This window comes from Diplotaxodon limnothrissa, linkage group LG19 (genome assembly GCF_057381915.1).
Source record: "Diplotaxodon limnothrissa isolate DT_005_m linkage group LG19, D_limnothrissa_male_GT1.1, whole genome shotgun sequence".
NCBI lineage: Eukaryota > Metazoa > Chordata > Actinopteri > Cichliformes > Cichlidae > Diplotaxodon > Diplotaxodon limnothrissa.
The window spans coordinates 9,454,074-9,473,801 of record NC_140614.1 but is presented as its reverse complement, the minus strand read 5'-3'; the positions used below and the strand labels follow the sequence as shown (position 1 = coordinate 9,473,801).

General features: G+C 39.8%; 1 protein-coding gene across 1 annotated transcript in view; it reads left to right on the top strand.

The window, feature by feature from the left end:
• Positions 1-19,728, top strand: part of LOC146611685 (ryanodine receptor 3-like) — a 27,476-nt gene continuing 7,748 nt past the window's right edge. The window contains exons 1-7 of the mRNA XM_085343538.1: positions 1-83; positions 2,678-2,918; positions 7,104-7,208; positions 8,642-8,662; positions 16,313-16,387; positions 18,344-18,422; positions 18,783-18,895. Of these exons, the coding sequence (XP_085199664.1) occupies positions 1-83; positions 2,678-2,918; positions 7,104-7,208; positions 8,642-8,662; positions 16,313-16,387; positions 18,344-18,422; positions 18,783-18,895 (717 nt within the window). The remainder of the gene's footprint in view (positions 84-2,677; positions 2,919-7,103; positions 7,209-8,641; positions 8,663-16,312; positions 16,388-18,343; positions 18,423-18,782; positions 18,896-19,728) is intronic.

Here is a 19,728-nt window from a genome sequence, read left to right as displayed (position 1 = left end):
ATGGATTGGCCTCCTCAGAGCACAGACTTCAGCATTATTGAAGCAGTGTGGGATCACGTTCTCATGACAGGGAACAACAACCGGTTTAATTGAACTGGAAAACTTTTAAGAAACAGCCAGGTGAACCGTTCTCCTGTTCATTTTATTTATGTATGTTTTTTGTTTTTTTTTAAAAGGTAAGTAAACTGGCTCTGGCCATGTATTTAGTATGCAGACAGACTATTGATTCATGCAAATCCAGGCCAATTACTCCATTGGGTCCATCTTTGATATATGAATACCTCCTATATGTATGTAAAGAGATTCCAAACCATCTAGTGAACCCTCACGTTACATGTAGATGCCAGAAAGAGTAAGACTAATATGAAACACAGCTTGACTTTGAACCTTTACAACCTTGTTTTAACATTTTACGTCTGCTTAAAACAATTGACAGATTTGTCATTAGAGAAAATAGCTCCTGAAAGACGCATGCTTTCAGTTGTTTCCAATTCATTTTTATTCATAAAGCAGTGTGAAATTACCGACTGGAGACAATTTTCTCCTACATTGTAGGATTTGTATGAGCTGAAATTGAATGCTTTATGCATCAAGATTATTCGGCAAATAAAAACCCCACTTAAATGATTTTCCATGCTGGGGCTTTTATTTTGCAGTCACACCAAATTCCCTATGATTTAGGCTCCAATGTGCCGTTATTTGAAATATTGTTAGGGTCTGTTATCTTGCCTCCTGAGTCTGTGGCTGCTGTACAGCCTGTATCTAAATCTATTGAATTAATACTGCTGTGAAGGAGGTGGGAGCCAGAACCATGGCAACCATCAGCTCAGATTAGTGTGGGATGTGAGCTGGCAGGAGACATGCACACACCATACATACTATACACTTGCATACGCAAACAAATCAATATCCGTGCATGCCTTGCCAAATAGAGCCTGCCCGCTCTCCACTCTAACAGATACAGATGTTCATTTGTTGTACTGATTGAGTTGAGGTCTGTCTTTATTTCACAGCGATACCAGAATCTGTGTAAATGGTTTAGAAATGATATCACTTCAAACTGGTTGCCCTCAGTACTTTGATTAATGTAGTTTATCTCCTTTTCTGCTGTTGAATTGAACAAAAGGGATGCTCTAATGTAGTAGTCATCGGCAAGCTCCCAAACCCCCAAAACAACTGGACACTGGATACTGGACATCGGGCTGGTACTACCAGACTTAATAACAAGGAATATCCATTCAAAGTCAGTAAGAACCTACTGTTTTGCAGGAGCAACAGTCACCAACATAATTAACAAGATCCCAAGTTTGTTGGATGAACATCCCACGGCTACATGGTGTGTTCTAACATCAGCAATCAGAGCTACTGAAACAGACTTTTACACGTCTCTTTAACTTACGTGAATATTGTTGTGAAAATCTTTCTAAAATTCCTGTTTTGTTGCAGTGTTGGTTGATAGTGTTGGTCAGTTCTCCAGATTCCTCTGGAAATACTTTAAAACTTCGTCTTTATCACTTCCTTGAAAAAGTTTCTCAAAGTTCTGTTTTTGAAAATCACTAAGAATTCAGATATTTGCAAGACTTTTAATTTGCACTTAATTTTAGCTGGACTATTTTATATACACTTGTTATCTAACGCTATAGAGGTTGCGTTAGATAACAAGTGTAGCTATAATATTAGAATTATTTTTTTTTACTTTGATAAGCCATAGGGAGGTCTGCAGTAAACTGGCTACCTTAAACCCAAAGAAATCTAAGACCTTCTTTCTTTACCTTAATGCCTATAAATCATATTCTTAATTTAACAGCCGCTACAAGCTACTTTTTGACCTTCCCCAAGGGACCCGTTTCTCCTCCTAAGATGGACCAGGGATATTTCATCTGTTAAGCAAATGTTTAAGACACTGCACAGTGGAGCCACTTAAGACTTGGTACAGGCAAAAATCCAGAAGTGTTGAATCCTGCACAGGTGCTCCTACTCCATAAATGTGGTAATAGTGATCTGAATAATTACCCCCAATACCCCCAATCTCAAAACTGTCTTGCCAAGCCAAAAACAAAGAAAAAAACTCATTACTTATTATTGCCAATGAATAACTTTATAATAGAATTCAGGAAATTTCTTCCAAGGATTTCAGGTCAAGTCCATTTACTCTTTATACAGGTGTTCCACAGGGACCCATTCTGGGACCTTTCTTATTCACCCTCTAGAAAAACAATATTATCTCTGCCACGCAAAACTGTAATGTATATTTCTATGCAGATGACACTGTTTTATTTGCCACTGGCTCGTCTGTTGATCTGGCCATTGAAAATATACAATCTCCTTTTGAAGCTTTTCAGAAATCTTTTATCACACATGAACTTGTTTTAAACTCTGGGAAAACTAAGTGCTTGCCATTTATAAGGACCCCTGAAAGTATCCAGCCTGTAGAGGCTAGATGTTAGACTCTCTTTTAAAACTCATGTGGAACACTTATCAGGAAAATTAAAGACAAAGATTGTATTCTTATATAAAAAAAACAATTCTTTTTCTTTTTATTCACGAGTCTCAAGATCATTGTACATTTATCTACAATCCACAGTTTTGGCTCTGCTTGATTATGCTGGAATATGCTTCTAAATCCATCTAGAACCCTCTTGATTCTTTTGGCTATTGTTTGTTATAAAATATGTAGGTATACTGTTCAAAATACTACCTCCTGCCCCTGCCTAACTGTCTGCAAGATATCTGGTTTTTATTTTGGGTGGATTAATTTAAGTACATTCTTGGCTTTAACCCTCCTTTTCTTCTGGCTGGACGATGAGGTGGTGCTCCAGAGTGTGGCCACCATCCAGAAGGAGCATCGTAAGTTCTGCCTGGCCGTCGAGGGACTTGGAAACCGTCTATGTTACCTGGAATCAACATCTGAAGCTAAGGTGAGGATGCCCAAAAGCTTTGTTTACTGTGCTACTGAAGAGCATAGCAAATCTGATGTTGTTTACATATGTTGATTGCATATTAAACTAAAATTCATAGCTACTTATATTCAGAGTTGCCTCCCAGTAGTTGACCTGTGCAATTTCCTTGTGATTGAAAGTGTTCGCCTACTTCAAACTGGTCTCCAACAGGAAAAAAAAATTTCAGTGTAGTTACTGGATTTTTCTTTCCACTGAAACGAGGCAGTTGAGGTCTCATTTTGACTGAGCCATCACGCAGGGCTGGAAACCAAGCAGCAACCCCCTGGAAAACTGCAGTTGCTAATGTGTATTCCCTAGCCAGTTTCAATGCGGTGGCTGGAGGTTCCTGGTTATCGATATGTGAAAGTTGTCGCCCTCCCAAAAACCTTTTTCTGATTGCTTTAATTGCTAGTGAACTGCATGATCATCTATAGTTTACATGGAAAACACTGGCTTGTCTTCAAACACTTGCTAACTACTTGCCAAGCGGTAGTCCGGTTTCACTAGCATCGTGCTGTGACCAATTTAACTTTGTAACAGCAGGCAACCTCTGGCAACCACTTGCCAACTACTTGGGAAGTACATTTTCTACCTTAGCAGTAGATCGTTGCCAGGGGGTTGTGCTGTTATTGTCTGCATAATTTTTTTCCCCTTATTTTTCAAACAACAGAGGTTTTCATCCATTCTTTGAAAGGTGTATTCTTTATCATTAATTTAACAGACTATTTCAATAAATTTGTATAATTTAGTTTCATACGAATAATTACTGCTTCGCACTTTCTGACTTAACATGGGACAAGTATTACAGCTGAATGATCAAAACATAAAAAAGCTAAATATTTTTTCAGATTAGTTTAGCTTCTAGATTCAAGTAAAATTTGTTATTAGTGAACAGCCAGAAGTTTTAAGAGGCTGTAAGAAGCTGTTTTCTTGATTTAGCGGCATATTAAGGTTTTTGGAAAACCTCATATCTAATGTTCAGTAGTCTTCAAATATATTCATCTGAGCAGCTTGCTTTCTTGAAATTGCTTCAGATAAGAATATTCTGACACAATTACACATATTCTCTCTTTTATTGTTTAAGAAAACTCATCTAATGGGATTAATCATACAGGCAGTTGTTCAACACCAATAGCGCTCTGTTGGCATCTCAGTTTTCTTGTCTTACATTATCATAGAGCAATTAAGCCGAGAACTGTTACTCACTGGACATTTTCTGGTTTTCTGACCATTCTCTGAAAATCCTAGGAGTCGTTGTATGGGAAAATCCAAATTCTGAAATGCCAAAAACTATTCCACATTCATTCAAAATAACTTAAATCAAGTTTCCTCTACATTCTGATACTCACTTGGAACTTTAGTAGATCACCTTGACCCTGTCCGCCTGGCTAAATGCTGAATAAGTTGTTATGTCATTGTGTTAACAAGCAGTTGAACAGTTTTAACTAATGAAGTGGCCATTAGTTATATCCGATGGCCACACAAACCTGGCTCTGCGGTGTTTTTTATGAGATGTGCATATTGGAGGTTTTAATTGGGCCACTGAGCATTATGACTTTGAATAAATTTTCTGGACCTGTGGGTATATTTTTGCTCACTCACCTGAAACTGTTGAGCTGGAGGGCAACACCTGCAGAGCTCTAGACAGACTGTCATGAGCGCCTTTCACCTTGGGATCAGTGACAATGCTTCTGGCCTCCTTGAGTGTGAAATGTGGTCGAGAATTAAGGCCGATAGCTGTGATTTTGCACGAAGTCTGCTAGCTTATCTCAGGTGTTGACACCTCCATTTCCAAGACTCTAACGAAGCCTGGCTGCTTACCAGTGCCAGAGAAAAGGCCAAAGTGAAACAAGGGCTTTTGAGACAATGTTTTAAATATAATGTTTGCATTAATATGTGATATTATAAGCAATACTTCAGATACATTGAAAGCTTGTGTTATTTTATTTTTTTTAGCCACCATTCTTATAAACAAAGAAACAAAATCTGGTTCTTAAGGTTGTTGTTGTATAAGATACTATAGTCAGACTTACAAAGACCATGACTATTAGTAAGCTACATTTTGAAACATGACCAGATATATCAAATAAAATGAAGTGACTTGACAATAGAATCACTATTGTAGTTGGATCTCTTCTGAATAGTTTTCATAAGAAATGGTATTCTTATGGAAAATCCTGTTCCTAAAGGATTATTTTACCCATTTTTATTGAGCGAAGCTCGCTCTGGAGGGCACGAAAGACATGAAACTTTCTAAAGGTGAATGTGACTACAGTGAGACACAGTGTCTGCTCTGCCCAGACCAGTCGGCGTGATCAGAGTGTCTTCCCAAGCCTGGAAGAAGTATGATAATTGGAAAATTGGTGGTGAATAATTCATAAGAGGTGCAAGGTTTGCAGCAGGTTGCGAGTTAGCACTGTAGAAGGTCGCATGACACCACAGGTGTAGCTGCATCGTGTCAAGACAAAACTCAATTTTAAAGTGAGCCTTTCTCAGTTTTATGTTCTTTGGGGTTTCTAGCCTTTAATAAAATGTTTTTTCATAACATAGCAAATGTGGACATCTTATCCTAATGTGCATGAAGGTAAAGAGAACCATAAATATCTGAGTGGACAGCAATTGTGTGCAGGTTGTTGGTTTTGGGACGCAATGAGACGGTTGCATACACAGACACCCTGTGGCTTTAGAGGTTCTTGTGCATGTTTGTGTTAAGTTGCACGGCAGCCCCATCCTCATTATCACCCAGCAGCCCTCCCCTCTGCTCACATTTCTCACCTCACTGCAGCGGTCGAGGGTCAGACGGTTGTGTTACTCACTAAGGGCAATCACCCAGTACCTTAAATCACTGCTTGTAATCTTCTTTGCTGGAAAGAGATGGACATGATATATGATAGTCATGTTAGGTGAAGGTGACTGTTATGAAATGGAAATAAATCTGGGAGACACTGACTTAGAGCTATTGTTAGTGTAATGTTAATCAACAGTGCCATCTAGCAAATCACAAAGTATATATATATTTTTTTACTTTGACAAACAGATGCTAATGAATGGGCCAGCTTTAGTACTGCCTTTGAGCTACAAGTAATTTGGAGTACATATTATATATCTTTAAATGTCTTATTTTGTTCTCGAAGACCATCGCTATGAAATTTTTGAATAAACTTTGTATTTTTTTCACAATCATCCCAGGACCACATAACGCCCTGTTGTTGAAAAACTTTCATCACTGAATAATTTATAGAAGGCAGTTATTACTAAATTAACTGAAGCATAGCAAATGTGCTCTTCACTCGTAATAGGCATCAGATTTGGCTTTTAAACAGAGTCAAACAACCCTGAGCCTTGAGGAATAAGGTCTAGCCAGACTAATAACTGGTCATTGTAGCTCCAGGCTGCACAGTTCCTCATAATCCCAGGATGGCAAAGAAGATGTGAGTTATTAGAATTATTTATGAGTGCCAGGAGTTTATATATTTCACTTGATTTGGTCTAAGATAAGGGCTTGCAACTAATTCAGTAACCATTTATTTCTGTAAACAATTCTGCAATGTCGATCACATGTGCTTAAATAAATCAGTATATTTCAGTTCAAAGTAAGGTTAACATATATATTAACACCGCATGTTAAAAATTTGTATCTAAAATCGAATACACAAATGTAATTTCAATGCCCCTATGCTATTTAACCAGTATCATATGTATCATATTTATCCTCATATTTAGTTGCTGATTTTGGATTAAAGCTACGTCACACTGTGACATTTATGTAGGCCAGCGGTTTGTTTGGATGGTGCACATCATCCGAATCATTAAATACATTTATAGAATAAGTTTCACAGTCAGTACGAGGTTTCTTCAAAGGTTGTGTCTCTGAACTTTTGAGTCTCAAGTTCTTTTATATCAACCTATTTTCAGTACTCCAAAAAAGTACTCCAGATTAGGGAAGCTGGGTGCAGAGGCCCTGCAGATGACATGAAAGGAAATTCTAGGAGGGTAAACTTTGTTCACATTTTTATTTATTTATTTTATTTTTGTACTGAGAAGAGTCTGATTTTGCTCAAAATACCTACATTCTCCAACTTTGATTTTGTTCCTCCTGAGCTTTTGTCCTTTCCTCATTCCCTGCACGCTAATTTTTTCTTTTTCTTTTACTCTGTCATGCAGTATGTTCCTCCGGACCTTTGTGTCTGTAACTTTGTGCTGGAGCAGTCACTGTCAGTGCGAGCCCTGCAGGAGATGCTGGCTAACACTGGGCAGAGCAGCGAAGGGGTGAGTACATTCCTCCTTCCCACTGATGTCCCCTTGTTCTCTATCTAATGCATACAAACACACTCAAATGCTTGCAAGACAAACACATTCATGCACACAAACCTAAATTAATCAGTCTGTAATCTATCATTAATAGTCTGTTGTAAGATGAGCTTGAGCTTTCTTTTCTTTTCTTAACATTAAACGTCTTGGTATTTAATAAGGCATAATATCAGTGTAAATTAACAATATTCTTCATTCCCTTTTCAAGCTAACACAATTTACCTTATTGTTATTTATAGTTAATCAACTTTAAAAGCTGGCCCTCACAGTCAGAGCAGTCAAAGTACTGGAAATATAAATACATGAAATCTACTTCAAGGGGCTTCTCACTTCAAACACTGGAATTTTTTGCAGGCCTCCCAGTCAAGGCTAATTCCAACCTTTACACCTATTTAAAGGCTGATTTTGAACATCAAATGAAAATCCAGCTGGTCAATGACAGACTCAACTGTTACTCAATAAGGCCCATTTACTAGTTGTTTTTCTCTTTCTCTGTGACCCAAGAATTAATGTGTAAGACTCACAGGCTGGTACCCCAAGGTCGAAAACACCACAGAGACGAGACCACTTCTTTCTTCCCATCCTCCCTTTTTCTTTAATCTCCTAGAAAAGAGCTCGTTAAAGGCCAGGTGGTTTGTTTCAGAATTCACTAATGAAAGAACTCTGTATTCTATGTCTAGGAGTGTATTTTGCTGGGATGATCATAAATTGTAGCTGAACTGATAAACTACACAAAGGATACTTCTTTGCTCAGAAGGCAGGAAGACGTTTCCTTATTTGGTCTGTACCGGTTTGAACTGAGAATTGTTGACACACGAACCTTTTTTTCTCTATATAGGCTGTTGTGTACTAAATAAATCTTTGAGTCGATTGGGAAGGCAATCTGAAGCAGTCTCTGTTTTCTTGTTCTCCCAAGCTGCTCCCGGCGCTGTAACTAACCTGCTGAACGGCATACCTGAGTGTTACTTTAAATAATTAGGAGTCTCATAAGGAAAGGACAAAACTCTGCTTATCGGTGCTCGTGCCTTGGAGGAAAACCGGGACGGACATTTTTCCTTCACTCTGCACAGCATAGGCCTCTGACACAGATGCTTCCCTAAGTGTCTTAGTTTGTGAACCACTTGGTTCCCCTCACTGGAAAATCAGCACTGCATTGTTATTAGCCTGGGTAGCAGATTTGTTTTGTGCTCAACAGTGCAGCATTGTTGGCTGGCCTTGTTTGGCAAGACAACATGATGTTGGCTAGAATACAAACTCTCTGGTAGCAAGGCTAATAAATCGCTGTACCTCCTCACACCACTATAATTCTCCCAATTTTTGCTCTCAACTTTGTATAATTGACTGCCATACATCCCGATAACACATTCTTATTTGTATTTGTGTGTTACTAGAGCGCTGACCATGAAAAATGGGTAGGTCCATCAGTTTGTTCATCCATCATGTTGTCAGCGTGCATGACAGACGTACTTACTGGCAGTTAAATGGTTGAAACTTTAAGTGCTTTCACTTAAAGCAACGTCTATTTCTTGACTGTCTTGAAAGCTTTATTTGTCATGTATGTAGCTAGAAGACAGGTAGTATATTTTATACCACCATTATTACACCACTGGTGGTACATTTAAATGAATTTTCAATTAATAGAATTAAAAGGACACTTTTTGGGGGGGGATTGACATCCTCAAGATAGTAAATTAGGCTTTTTCCTCATCAGTGGTCAGACTAGTGTAGAGACAATTGATTAACTTGTCTCAGAGCTCTTATGGTAGTCTAGAAATCGACATCCATTGGTACTGTCAAACTGTGCTCATGATTAAAATGTCTTTGCCTGTATACCTTGTGTGTGTAAGTGCTTAAAAGTCTGCTAATCATTTGCTCAAGCGTTTATTATCCCCGTTTGTTTTTTCATGGACTAAATTCAAGCCTTGATTTACAACTTGAAATATCTCTGCTAGATATCATAAATTTAGCTTACAAGTGGTATCCTTGGTCATTAATTTGTTTAATTTAGAAAACCCACATTTTGGCAGGAAACTCACTTTGTGGTCTCGGTGTGCTTCTGTTTTCTCTGGGTTTGGTCTCTAACATCAATTGATTTCAAGAGTACTGACAAGAGGAAATGTCTTGAAATCAGTTTTGATTTCAGAGTCTTCACATGCACAGCTGTTGAGGATTATTCAGTGCACTTTTAATGTTTGGGATCAGATTACTGGATGAATGTTTTCATTATTATTTTTTGTTATTATTATTATTAACTACATGTCAAACATTGTTTGACATCTTCCGGCGCCCCCCGTGTGCGGCAGCCTGTTACAGCAGCTCTGCTCAATCTGAGTTTCTTTCTTTCTTATCTTTTCTTCTCGTAATTTTTTATAACTAACGTATCAGTAATTAGACTCTGCAACCATGTTCTACCGTTTTGTGCTAGTTCTGGTCGTTTTTCTTAGTTTATTTCTACTTTTTTCACGCGTGTCTGGGGACCCAGAGCAGGGATCCTTTGTTTACAGTAAGGATCAGCTGTTAGCGCTGCGTCCCGCAGCGGTACTGCCGGCGGACAGACCCGACATTCCCAGCGAGCTGAGGAGGAAAAGACGGGGGTGTCGTGCTGGGAAGGAGCGCCGTCGCCCGAGAAGGAGACGTTATCGACCATCTCTTCCTTCTGTAATCATTGGAAACGTAAGATCTTTGCCCAATAAGATGGATGAGCTCACGTCGCTAACCTGGTCACAGAGGGAGTAGCATCATGATGCTAACGGAGTCGTGGCTAACACCGCTAACTCCGGACACAAGCGTGACACTACCGGGATTTCAGATGCTGCGAGCGGACAGGACGAGAGACAGCGGTAAGAGGAATGGAGGGGGACTGGCAGTTTTTGTGAACGACAGATGGTGTAACCCTGGGCACATCACTGTGAAAGAACAACTCTGCAGCAGAGACATTGAGCTGTTAGCCGTTAGCATGCGTCCGTACTATCTGCCCCGGGAATTCTCGCATGTTATCGCAATAACAGCGTATTTCCCCCCCCCCCTCGGCCAACGCGGATGCAGCCTGTGACACTCTCCACTCAGTGGTCAGCAGACTGCAAACACAATCTCCGAGAGCCCTTCTCATAATATCAGGGGACTTCAATCATGCCTCTTTGGACTCCACACTGCCCACCTTCACCCAGTATGTGACCTGCTCAACCAGAGACAATAAAACACTGGACTTACTGTATGCCAATGCTGAAGAGGCATACAGTTCATCACCTCTCCCTCCACTGGGCAAATCTGACCACAACCTGGTGCACCTTGTCCCTGTGTATGAGCCCTTAGTGCGCAGGGTGCCACCAGCCACCCGCACAGTGCAGAGATGGTCAGAGGAGAGCGAGGAGGCTCTTAAGGACTGTTTTGAGTCGACTGTGTGGGAGGTGATCTGTGACGACCATGGAGAGGACATCGACAGCCTTACTACATGCATTACTGACTATATTAATTTCTGTGTGGATAACACCGTACCTACCAGGACTGTACGGTGTTTCTCCAACAACAAACCTTGGATTACCCCAGAAATTAAAGCTGTCCTCAAGCAGAAGAGGAGGGCCTTCAAATCCAAAGACAAAGAGGAGTTGAAAAGGGTGCAGAGAGAGTTGAGGGGACTGATAAGGAATGGGAAGGACAGCTACAGGCAGAAGATGGAGAACCAGCTTCAGCAAAACAACGTTGGTGAAGTCTGGAGAGGCCTCAGAACCATCTCAGGCCACAAACAGCAGAACTCTCTGCCTGGGAGGGATGTGAGGCGGGCAAATGAACTGAATCATTTCTTCAACAGATTTGATTCAACCATGAGACAGTCTACAACATCGGCTGCAGACTCACCCACCCCCACTGCTGCTGTTCCACCTCTGACACCTCAGACACTTCACACCTCCTCTATTCACCCTGCTCACTCCCCCCCACCCCCAACAACAGCATCCAATACACACTCAACACAAGGCTCCAGCCTGTCTCTCTCAACCACCCAGGTTAGGAGGGAACTGAGGAGGATTAATGGCAAGAAGGCAGCGGGCCCAGATGGCATCAGCTCGAGGGTCGTCAGGTCCTGCGCGGACCAACTGTGTGGGGTGATGGAGCACCTCTTCAACCTGAGCCTGAGGTTGGGAAGAGTCCCACAGCTCTGGAAAACCTCCTGTGTTGTACCAGTGCCAAAGACTTCACGCCCCAAGGACCTCAACAGCTACAGGCCGGTGGCTCTGACATCCCACCTGATGAAGACCCTGGAGCGGTTGGTCCTGGCTCAGCTTCGGCGCCTAACAAGCTCATCATTGGACCCACTTCAGTTTGCCTACCAGCCTGGCATTGGAGCGGATGATGCCGTCATTCACCTCCTACATCGTTCCCTCGCTCACCTGGAGACCGCTGGAAGCACTGTGAGAATCATGTTCTTTGATTTCTCCAGTGCCTTCAACACTATTCTTCCCTCGGTTCTGAAGGACAAGCTGGAGAACTCTGGAGTGGACCATCACCTCACTACCTGGATTTTGGACTACCTCACCGACCGACCACAGTATGTGAGGACTCAGGGCTGTGTGTCGGACAGGGTCGTCTGCAGTACGGGGGCCCCACAGGGAACGGTTCTGGCTCCGTTCCTCTTCACCATCTACACTGCAGACTTCTCCCACAATTCCACCCAGTGCTTCCTGCAGAAGTTCTCTGATGACTCTGCAATAGTCGGCCTCATCACTGATGGGGACGACAAGGAGTACAGAGGACTGACTCAAGACTTTGTGGACTGGTGCCAGCTGAACTACCTCCAGATCAACGCCAGTAAAACCAAGGAGCTGGTGGTAGACTTCCGCAGGCACAAGCATTCTCCACTGCAACCACTGAACATCCAAGGTATGGACATTGAGGCTGTGGACAGCTACAGGTACCTTGGTGTTCATCTGAACAACAGACTGGACTGGACTCATAACTCAGACGCCCTCTACAGGAAAGGGCAGAGCAGGTTGTACCTGCTGCGGAGACTCAGGTCGTTTGGGGTGGAGGGCCCACTCCTGAAGACCTTCTATGACTCTGTGGTGGCTTCTGCTATCTTTTATGGTGTGGTCTGCTGGGGCGGCAGCATCTCTGCTGGGGACAGGAAGAGACTGAACAGGGTGATCCGAAGGGCCAGCTCTGTTCTAGGATGCCCTCTGGACCCAGTGGAGGTGGTGAGTGACAGGAGAATGGCGGCTAAGCTGTCATCCCTGTTGGACAACGTCTCCCACCCCATGCAGCAGACTGTGACAGCACTGAGCAGCTCCTTCAGTGGGAGACTGCGGCACCCACGGTGTGGGACGGAGAGATTTCGCAGGTCTTTCCTCCCCACTGCTGTCAGACTCCACAACAAAGACTTTAACTGAACAAACACACACATCCACACATGTGCAATAACACTAAGTGCAATAATCTTTTCTGGCATCGTTGTATTTTTACTCAGTTGTATATAGCATTCGTATTCTATTTTTATCTTATTGTATATTTTTATTCTATTTTATTCTACTGTATATAGTATATTATTTTATTCTATTCTGTACAGTTGTGTACTGTATTTATTCTTATTGTATTCTAATTTTTGCGTCATAACTTTTGCACTGTCCACTTCCTGCTGTGACAAAACAAATTTCCCACGTGTGGGACTAATAAAGGTTATTTTATCTTATCTTATCTTATCTTATCTTATCTTATCTTATCTTATCTTGTACATCACAATGCATATGATATTTTAATGTGATTTTATTAAGTTAATGCAAAGCAAATTAAGCTGTATGTTATCCAGTGATTCGAAGGACAGCACATTAAATATGTACATGAAAGTCAATGTATCAGGTGGCACTTAGCAAATTAAACTGGGCTGAATTTTTTTTCCCCTCCTCCTTGGAAAATTGATTACTTTGCTTTTTCCCATCCTCAGGCCATTCCATATGAGATCAGATATTAACTGTACATTTAGGAAGATCCATTAGTCACAGTTTGCTATAAAACCTTCAGAAGCTTTACAGCAAGCCTTGGAAAAAAAATGGACAGTGATTAATTCTTGTAATTGTAAATGAGTATTGGCAATTGTACATACACATCACATTTTTAAATGCAAGCAAGAATATATTTGTGGGGATTATCTTAGTTACTCTAGGTATTAGGTTAGGTATAGTTGGTCAATAATTGATGAGCGTCCAGCAAAAAAGTAAGCATGGTAGAAAATGAAATCCTTGTAGTATGTGTTGCAGAAGCTGGTCATTGGTCAGAAAGGCAGATTTTACAGGATTTAATGCAAGCCTGTTCTTAAAAAAACACAAAACAAAAAGAACTTAGTTCCTGTTTACTTACCCTTTTAATTCCTATGGAAGCAGTAACAGCCAGGTACTGCTAATCAAATACAGCATATTAACTGATCTTCATCAAGTTTGACCAGCTCTGTAAAAGAAGTTCTGATAGTTTACTGGTCTGGATTTTAACATATGCTCATAACCAGGAAAGGACATTTCAGCAAAGTCAACCCGAGGTCAAACTGTGCAAACTCTACAGGTCTCAGTTAGCATGTTAAAGTTGATGATGTGGCAATTAGAAAAAGACTGAACAAGTATGCCGTGTTTAGAGGGGTTGCCAGGAGAAATGAAAACATGGCAGCACCCTTTAGGTTTGCAAAGTTGAATCTGAACAAACCACTAGGCGTCTGGGACATTGTCCTTTGGCTTGTCCTTTCGGTCATCATGCACAGCAAAAACACCTCATACCAACTGTCAGGCATGGCGGTGGAGCGGTGATGATCTTGGCTTGTTTTGCAGTCACAGAACTTGGGCACCTAGCAGTAAGAAAGTCAACCATGAAGTCCTCTGTTTACCAAAGGTTTGGTAGAGTAAAATATGAGAATATCTGTTTGAGAGCTAAAGGTTGGCTATAATTGGGTCATGACACAGGAAGACGGCAGCAAAGTCCAGACCTCAAACCCACTGAAATGCTGATGTTAAGAAAACTACAAATAAACACATTCCCACAAACCTCAATGACCTGAAGCAACATCGTAAAGAAAAGTGGGGCCAAAGTCCGTCCACAACAACGTAGGACACTGAAACTCATATATAAATTGATTACTACAAGACACTGAAACTCATATATAAATTGATTACTACAAGACACTGAAACATGGGATATGCTTTTCACCTATTACTTTAGCATTTTGGCTTCATACCTGAAACCGGTTTGGCTCAGATTTGTTTGTTTGTTTTGTTTTTTAATGCCCTGATGAGTAAAATGTTAGAATTAAGGGGGCCTGCTTTTCTTTTATATTATATATAGTTATAAGAAGTACGGGCGATTTTTGTGTGAATGAATTAGACTTTTATTCTGTACCATTTTCAGAAATTAGATTGGAGTGAGAAGAAAAATGTTTACCGAAGATTTCTTAAACTTGTTTTAGTCATCAATTCTATAAAACACCAAAATGATAAAATCACGCTACCTTTACTTTCCAGGAAGTGATTTCTGCAGATGTGAAAGTAACTGTTGGTGTTACTCCATAGAGTTCTTTCAAAAAAATTCATGGAGTCCACATTAGTTCAAAATCATGAAATATGTTGCTCACTGCAACAGCATGGCAGTCTTTAGATTCAGAGACAATAAATGGTAGTATGAACAATTCATTGTCAGTTTTTACCTCTTTATTTCCATCTCTGACTAGAAGAAAAATACTTCAAATCACCACAATTATCCATAAGTATACAGCACACACACCCTTTATCCTTTTGCAACAAAATACGAGACAAAGTAAGCGAGACAAAATACTGTCTAGCAAATTTCATAAAACAGTACTAGCTATTCATGATACAGTGCTTATACACAGGAGGGGCACCACACCAAAGGTCACAGTTCCTGGCAGTGATGTGTCAGCATGACAGCAAGCCTGAAATACAGGCTGGCTCTCTCTCGGTACCCCCCTCCCAGCTGTTGCTGGATACTCTCCCCCCCCCCCCCTTTTTTTTTTTCCTTTTTTCTTTTGATCGAACCTTCCATTTCCTTTTTCGTCTCACTTATTCAAGCCATCTGGGTGAGACTTTGAAGCCAAATGAGAATTAGCTAAGGGTCGTATTCAGGGGACCATTGGGAGTTCCCTTTAAGTTAATTTGAATGTAAACCTACCATTAAATACAAATTAATGTTGACAACTAGACTAGAGGGGAACCTCTATGCATTGCTTGAGTGGATGCAGGGCCTAATCATTGTTTAAACTGTAAAGAAATGTTAAATCCGAGTGGATACTCTAAATGTACTGTAGGTGAGAAGAAAGTGTCTGTTTACAGCTCTAATAATACGACTTTCAATACACGTGTGAGCTAAACTGTTTTAACATTTTGCAGTTTAAGGCCAAATTTGCTAATTACATTAATTAGCAAATTTGTAATTAGCAAATTATTGCTCTAAAGCAGGACCTTTAGAAATTAACAAGAACCTTCTCATGCGTGTACGTATGAATCTTTGAGTTTGATTTAATTAATTCATTTAAATGTGAGCTGACTCCATGAATGCCAGAACCTTGCTTGTGCAGACCTGGTTTAGTTATTGCTGCTTATGGTCATCTTCTTTTTTGTTTTTATTCTGCTGCTAGAGGTTGATTAAAAAGGTAAGAAGCAATTTCTTTATTCACCATGATGATAAAGGATCCACTCTTTTTTTTTACTTTTTTTTTTGCTCATCTGTTTCCTCACATTTCCTCAGGTGTTTTGCTACCAAACCTCACAGTTATTCTTGTTTGTCACAAGAATGAGCAAGTTGTCTACTGAGTGTGATACTATCTATGTGTTTGTTTGACTGTGAATGGAGTTTTTTGTGTTCCTCTTTTTCTCTTTGCCGCTTGCACTTGGAATGGTGATCTTCAGTAAAGGATATTTGATCCAGGACGTCCCATGCTTTGCTCGCACAGAGCGTAAAGCCACTCGCACTTTAATAACTGATGCAGAAGTAAAGTGGGAGATACTAACCTGTCAGGGTTCAGAGGTCAGGAGTGTTAGGGTATGATAATAATCTATTACCTGTTTATTTCCTGGCAGGCGGGTCAGGGGGGTGGACACCGGACCCTGCTCTATGGTCACGCCATCCTCCTACGCCACTCCTTCAGTGGCATGGTGAGTATTAATGTGCAAGAATGACAGAAAGCTAAAAGGGACAAGGATTTTCCTAGCTCACCATGGGGTCTGTTTATCAAGTATGCACGAGTTAACATAATTGGTCTTCATGTGGGAAAAGCAAAGTCTGTTACATTATTGATGACAGTTGCTTTTTTTTATATTATTTGTTCCCATTTGATGAGAAAGAAACCAAAAAATGAGTATATAAGACTCCAATTAATATGTAAAGTAAATGTATTATTATGTTGGAGATTTTCTTTTAGATCTACCTAAAAAGAATCTTTAATGAAAAAGCCCTGGTGTTTAAAAATATTAGAACCATGACGTGATTGTGAAGTCTTCAGTTGCTTTCGATTGAACTGAAGTTAGAAAAACATAATCTGCAATTCACACAATTCTTTGTAAAAGTCTTGAGCCACCACTTGTTTCTTTTTATTTCATTTCCAAAAAGAAAGACTGTCTTTTTTTCTATAGTGGTCTTGAACAATAGTTCTTAAAGCTTTCTGGAGATCTTTCAAATATTTTCTTTGGACTTTGGCTGCTTTGTCACCCATTTTCAGTCCAGTCCTTGAACCTTATACTTTCAGAAGAATGACCTACAGTATGATTTCAACATAAAAAGCCACCTAACTGAAGTGATGAACCAGTTTTGCATCTGCACATAACACAACTTGGTAAAGAACCAATTTTAAATTGTATCTTTACATACGTTGTTACTAATGGCCTGTTGGAAAAATACACTTTTTTTTTTTTTTTTTTTTTGCTAAATCTACAAAAATAAAAAATAAAAAAACAACAGTAACACAGTTTGGCAGAAATTAAATGGTATTTTTTGCACTAAGGTCACCAAGAGAGGTGTTGCCTTAGGAGTACCTTTGCATGGTGTGTAGTCCTTAAAAAGTTTAAGGAATATGGATAAGTGGAAGATGAACTTATCAGGAGTAAACAAAACACAAATCTACAGCAGATGAACAGGATCTGCATGTATCTGTCCTTTTAAAAAAATCAACAAAGAGCTGACAAGAGACCTGATATATGGCTCTGACCTGTCAGTTAATCCACATACTGTTCACCGACACTTGGAGCAACGATTCTGGATTTTACAGTATTGTTTTAATATGTATTAGAAGAGGTCAGAAAAGAAGTACAGTAGTGAGTGTCTACAACCATTTGTAGAACATGATGGAGTCTCTACCATAGTTTGGGGTTACATTTCATCCAGTGGGGTGTTCTTGTCAAATTTGATCAAATTAAGAACGAAGAAAGCACCATCAGATTTTGCTCGACCATCCAGTGCCATCTGGAAAACACTTTACTAGCAACTGCTTCATTTTTCAACATGACAAACATCCCAAACACATTGCCAGCGGAGGAAAAGCATGCATTAACTGCTAATGCAAAATGAGCACTATCAGTCATGGACTGGCTTCCCCAGAGCTCAGACCTCAACATAATTGAAGCAGTGTGGGATCTTAATGGAGAACAGAACAAAAGGCAGCCAACATCGAAAGAGAAGCTTTGAATGTCCTTCAACCGTCTTCTAGAAGAATTTCTGAAGACTACTTGAAGAAAAGGCATGAAAGCTTGCCTAAGAGAGTTTAGGATAAGTTGAAGTATAAAGGTGACTTTCAAGCTTATTGGAATTGGACAAATTCTGTTTTGGTTTTATATCATTTATCTCCAAGTATGTTTGCACCCATTTTCTCATTTTTATATTAAAAAAAAGAGAAAGAAATAAGACCTGGCTCGAGACTTTTGCACAGTAACATTTAATCATAACTTCAAACAGAAAATCAATGAATGAATTCCTTACTAATTGATTAATATACTAATTATTTAGCACTAAATTCACCCCTGTATTCTAATGAGACACTTTAACATGAGCTGAATTCCTCTTATGGCTAGTCTTAGTGTTTCATTTGACCTAACATTAGTTCATTTTTCACTCACCAGTACTTGACCTGTTTGAAGACATCAAGGTCTCTGACAGACAAGCTGTCATTTGATGTCGGACTGCAAGAAGATTCAATAGGTATGGTATGACTATTAGGCACTTCAGAGATTTTACTGCTTTCAGGTGAATTCAGCCTTTGGGAGTGATCATTTCAGGTTGATTTAACTTTGAGATTGAATTATTGGGAGAAATACTCAAACTCCACGTGTATGTGTGTGTGTGTGTGCACAGTACAGCTATATTCGACATTTGAACTAAAGCATAAGGTCATTTATCATATGGAAACAGTTCCACTGCTTCTACAGGATCTAACCAAAGACAGGATGGATTTTAAAGGGCATGTATGTGTCTGCACTGCTCACTAGATTTTCCCAAGCTTTATATTCCACTTGTTGCCACTTATTTGAATATTATTTTTATGTGTATTTATGTCAATAGGAGAGTCCTGCTGGTGGACCATTCACCCTGCATCCAAGCAGAGATCTGAGGGAGAGAAAGTCCGCATTGGAGACGACCTGATTCTTGTCAGTGTGTCGACGGAGAGATATCTAGTAAGTCACATCTAAAAGAGCTTCACAAGAGCAGAAGGCATTAGAAGCGCACCTGTGACTGAGATTAATGTATGCATGATAAACCAAATGACCCCTCTGCCACAAATGATGACCATTTGAGGGGAAATAAACAGTTTTTCCAGTCATATAGGATTCATTACCAAGAAGCATTATTACAACAAAGAAATAATCCACCAAATGTAAATTTCCTTAGTTTTGTCCTAGTGTCACAAGCAAACAAGCTGTGTAGTTTTATCTCCAAGACTCTGTTTCATTGTTTTGGATAAGAGATGAATTTTTTTTTTTTAAATTCTGACATTGCAATCCAGTTAAACTTTATCCACCTGTAAAACTGTAGGAGTAGCTTGACTGAACCTTATCAATAATTTAGGCAAAACTACCTCTTCTTGTGATGATATGGAAGTTATTTAGCATCACAGGAAGCCATAAATACGATGCATTAATATACAAGCACATGGCGTATATTTTATTTGCAGCTTTCTAAATCAAAGCAACATTTACCAGCTTGCAGAAAAGAAAACAACATAATTTACTCTTCTGGTAACTTTTATTATAAAAACACTGTAGTTCACCAAAGTACTTAAGGACATCATTTATCCACCCACTAAAAATGAGGATGCAGCTTTTAAACATGATGACAGATTAATTGTAGCAGTTTTCATTAAATCAGATGCTCTTCCTTCATCTTTACTCCAGATTTCTCTCGTGAATGTGTACTGTTCTTCAAACAGTCAGATTACATCAGAGTCACTCTTGTGTTCCCGATACTCTGTGTATAATCTCTCGCTTTCTTTTGTGTGGTTTGCTTGTCA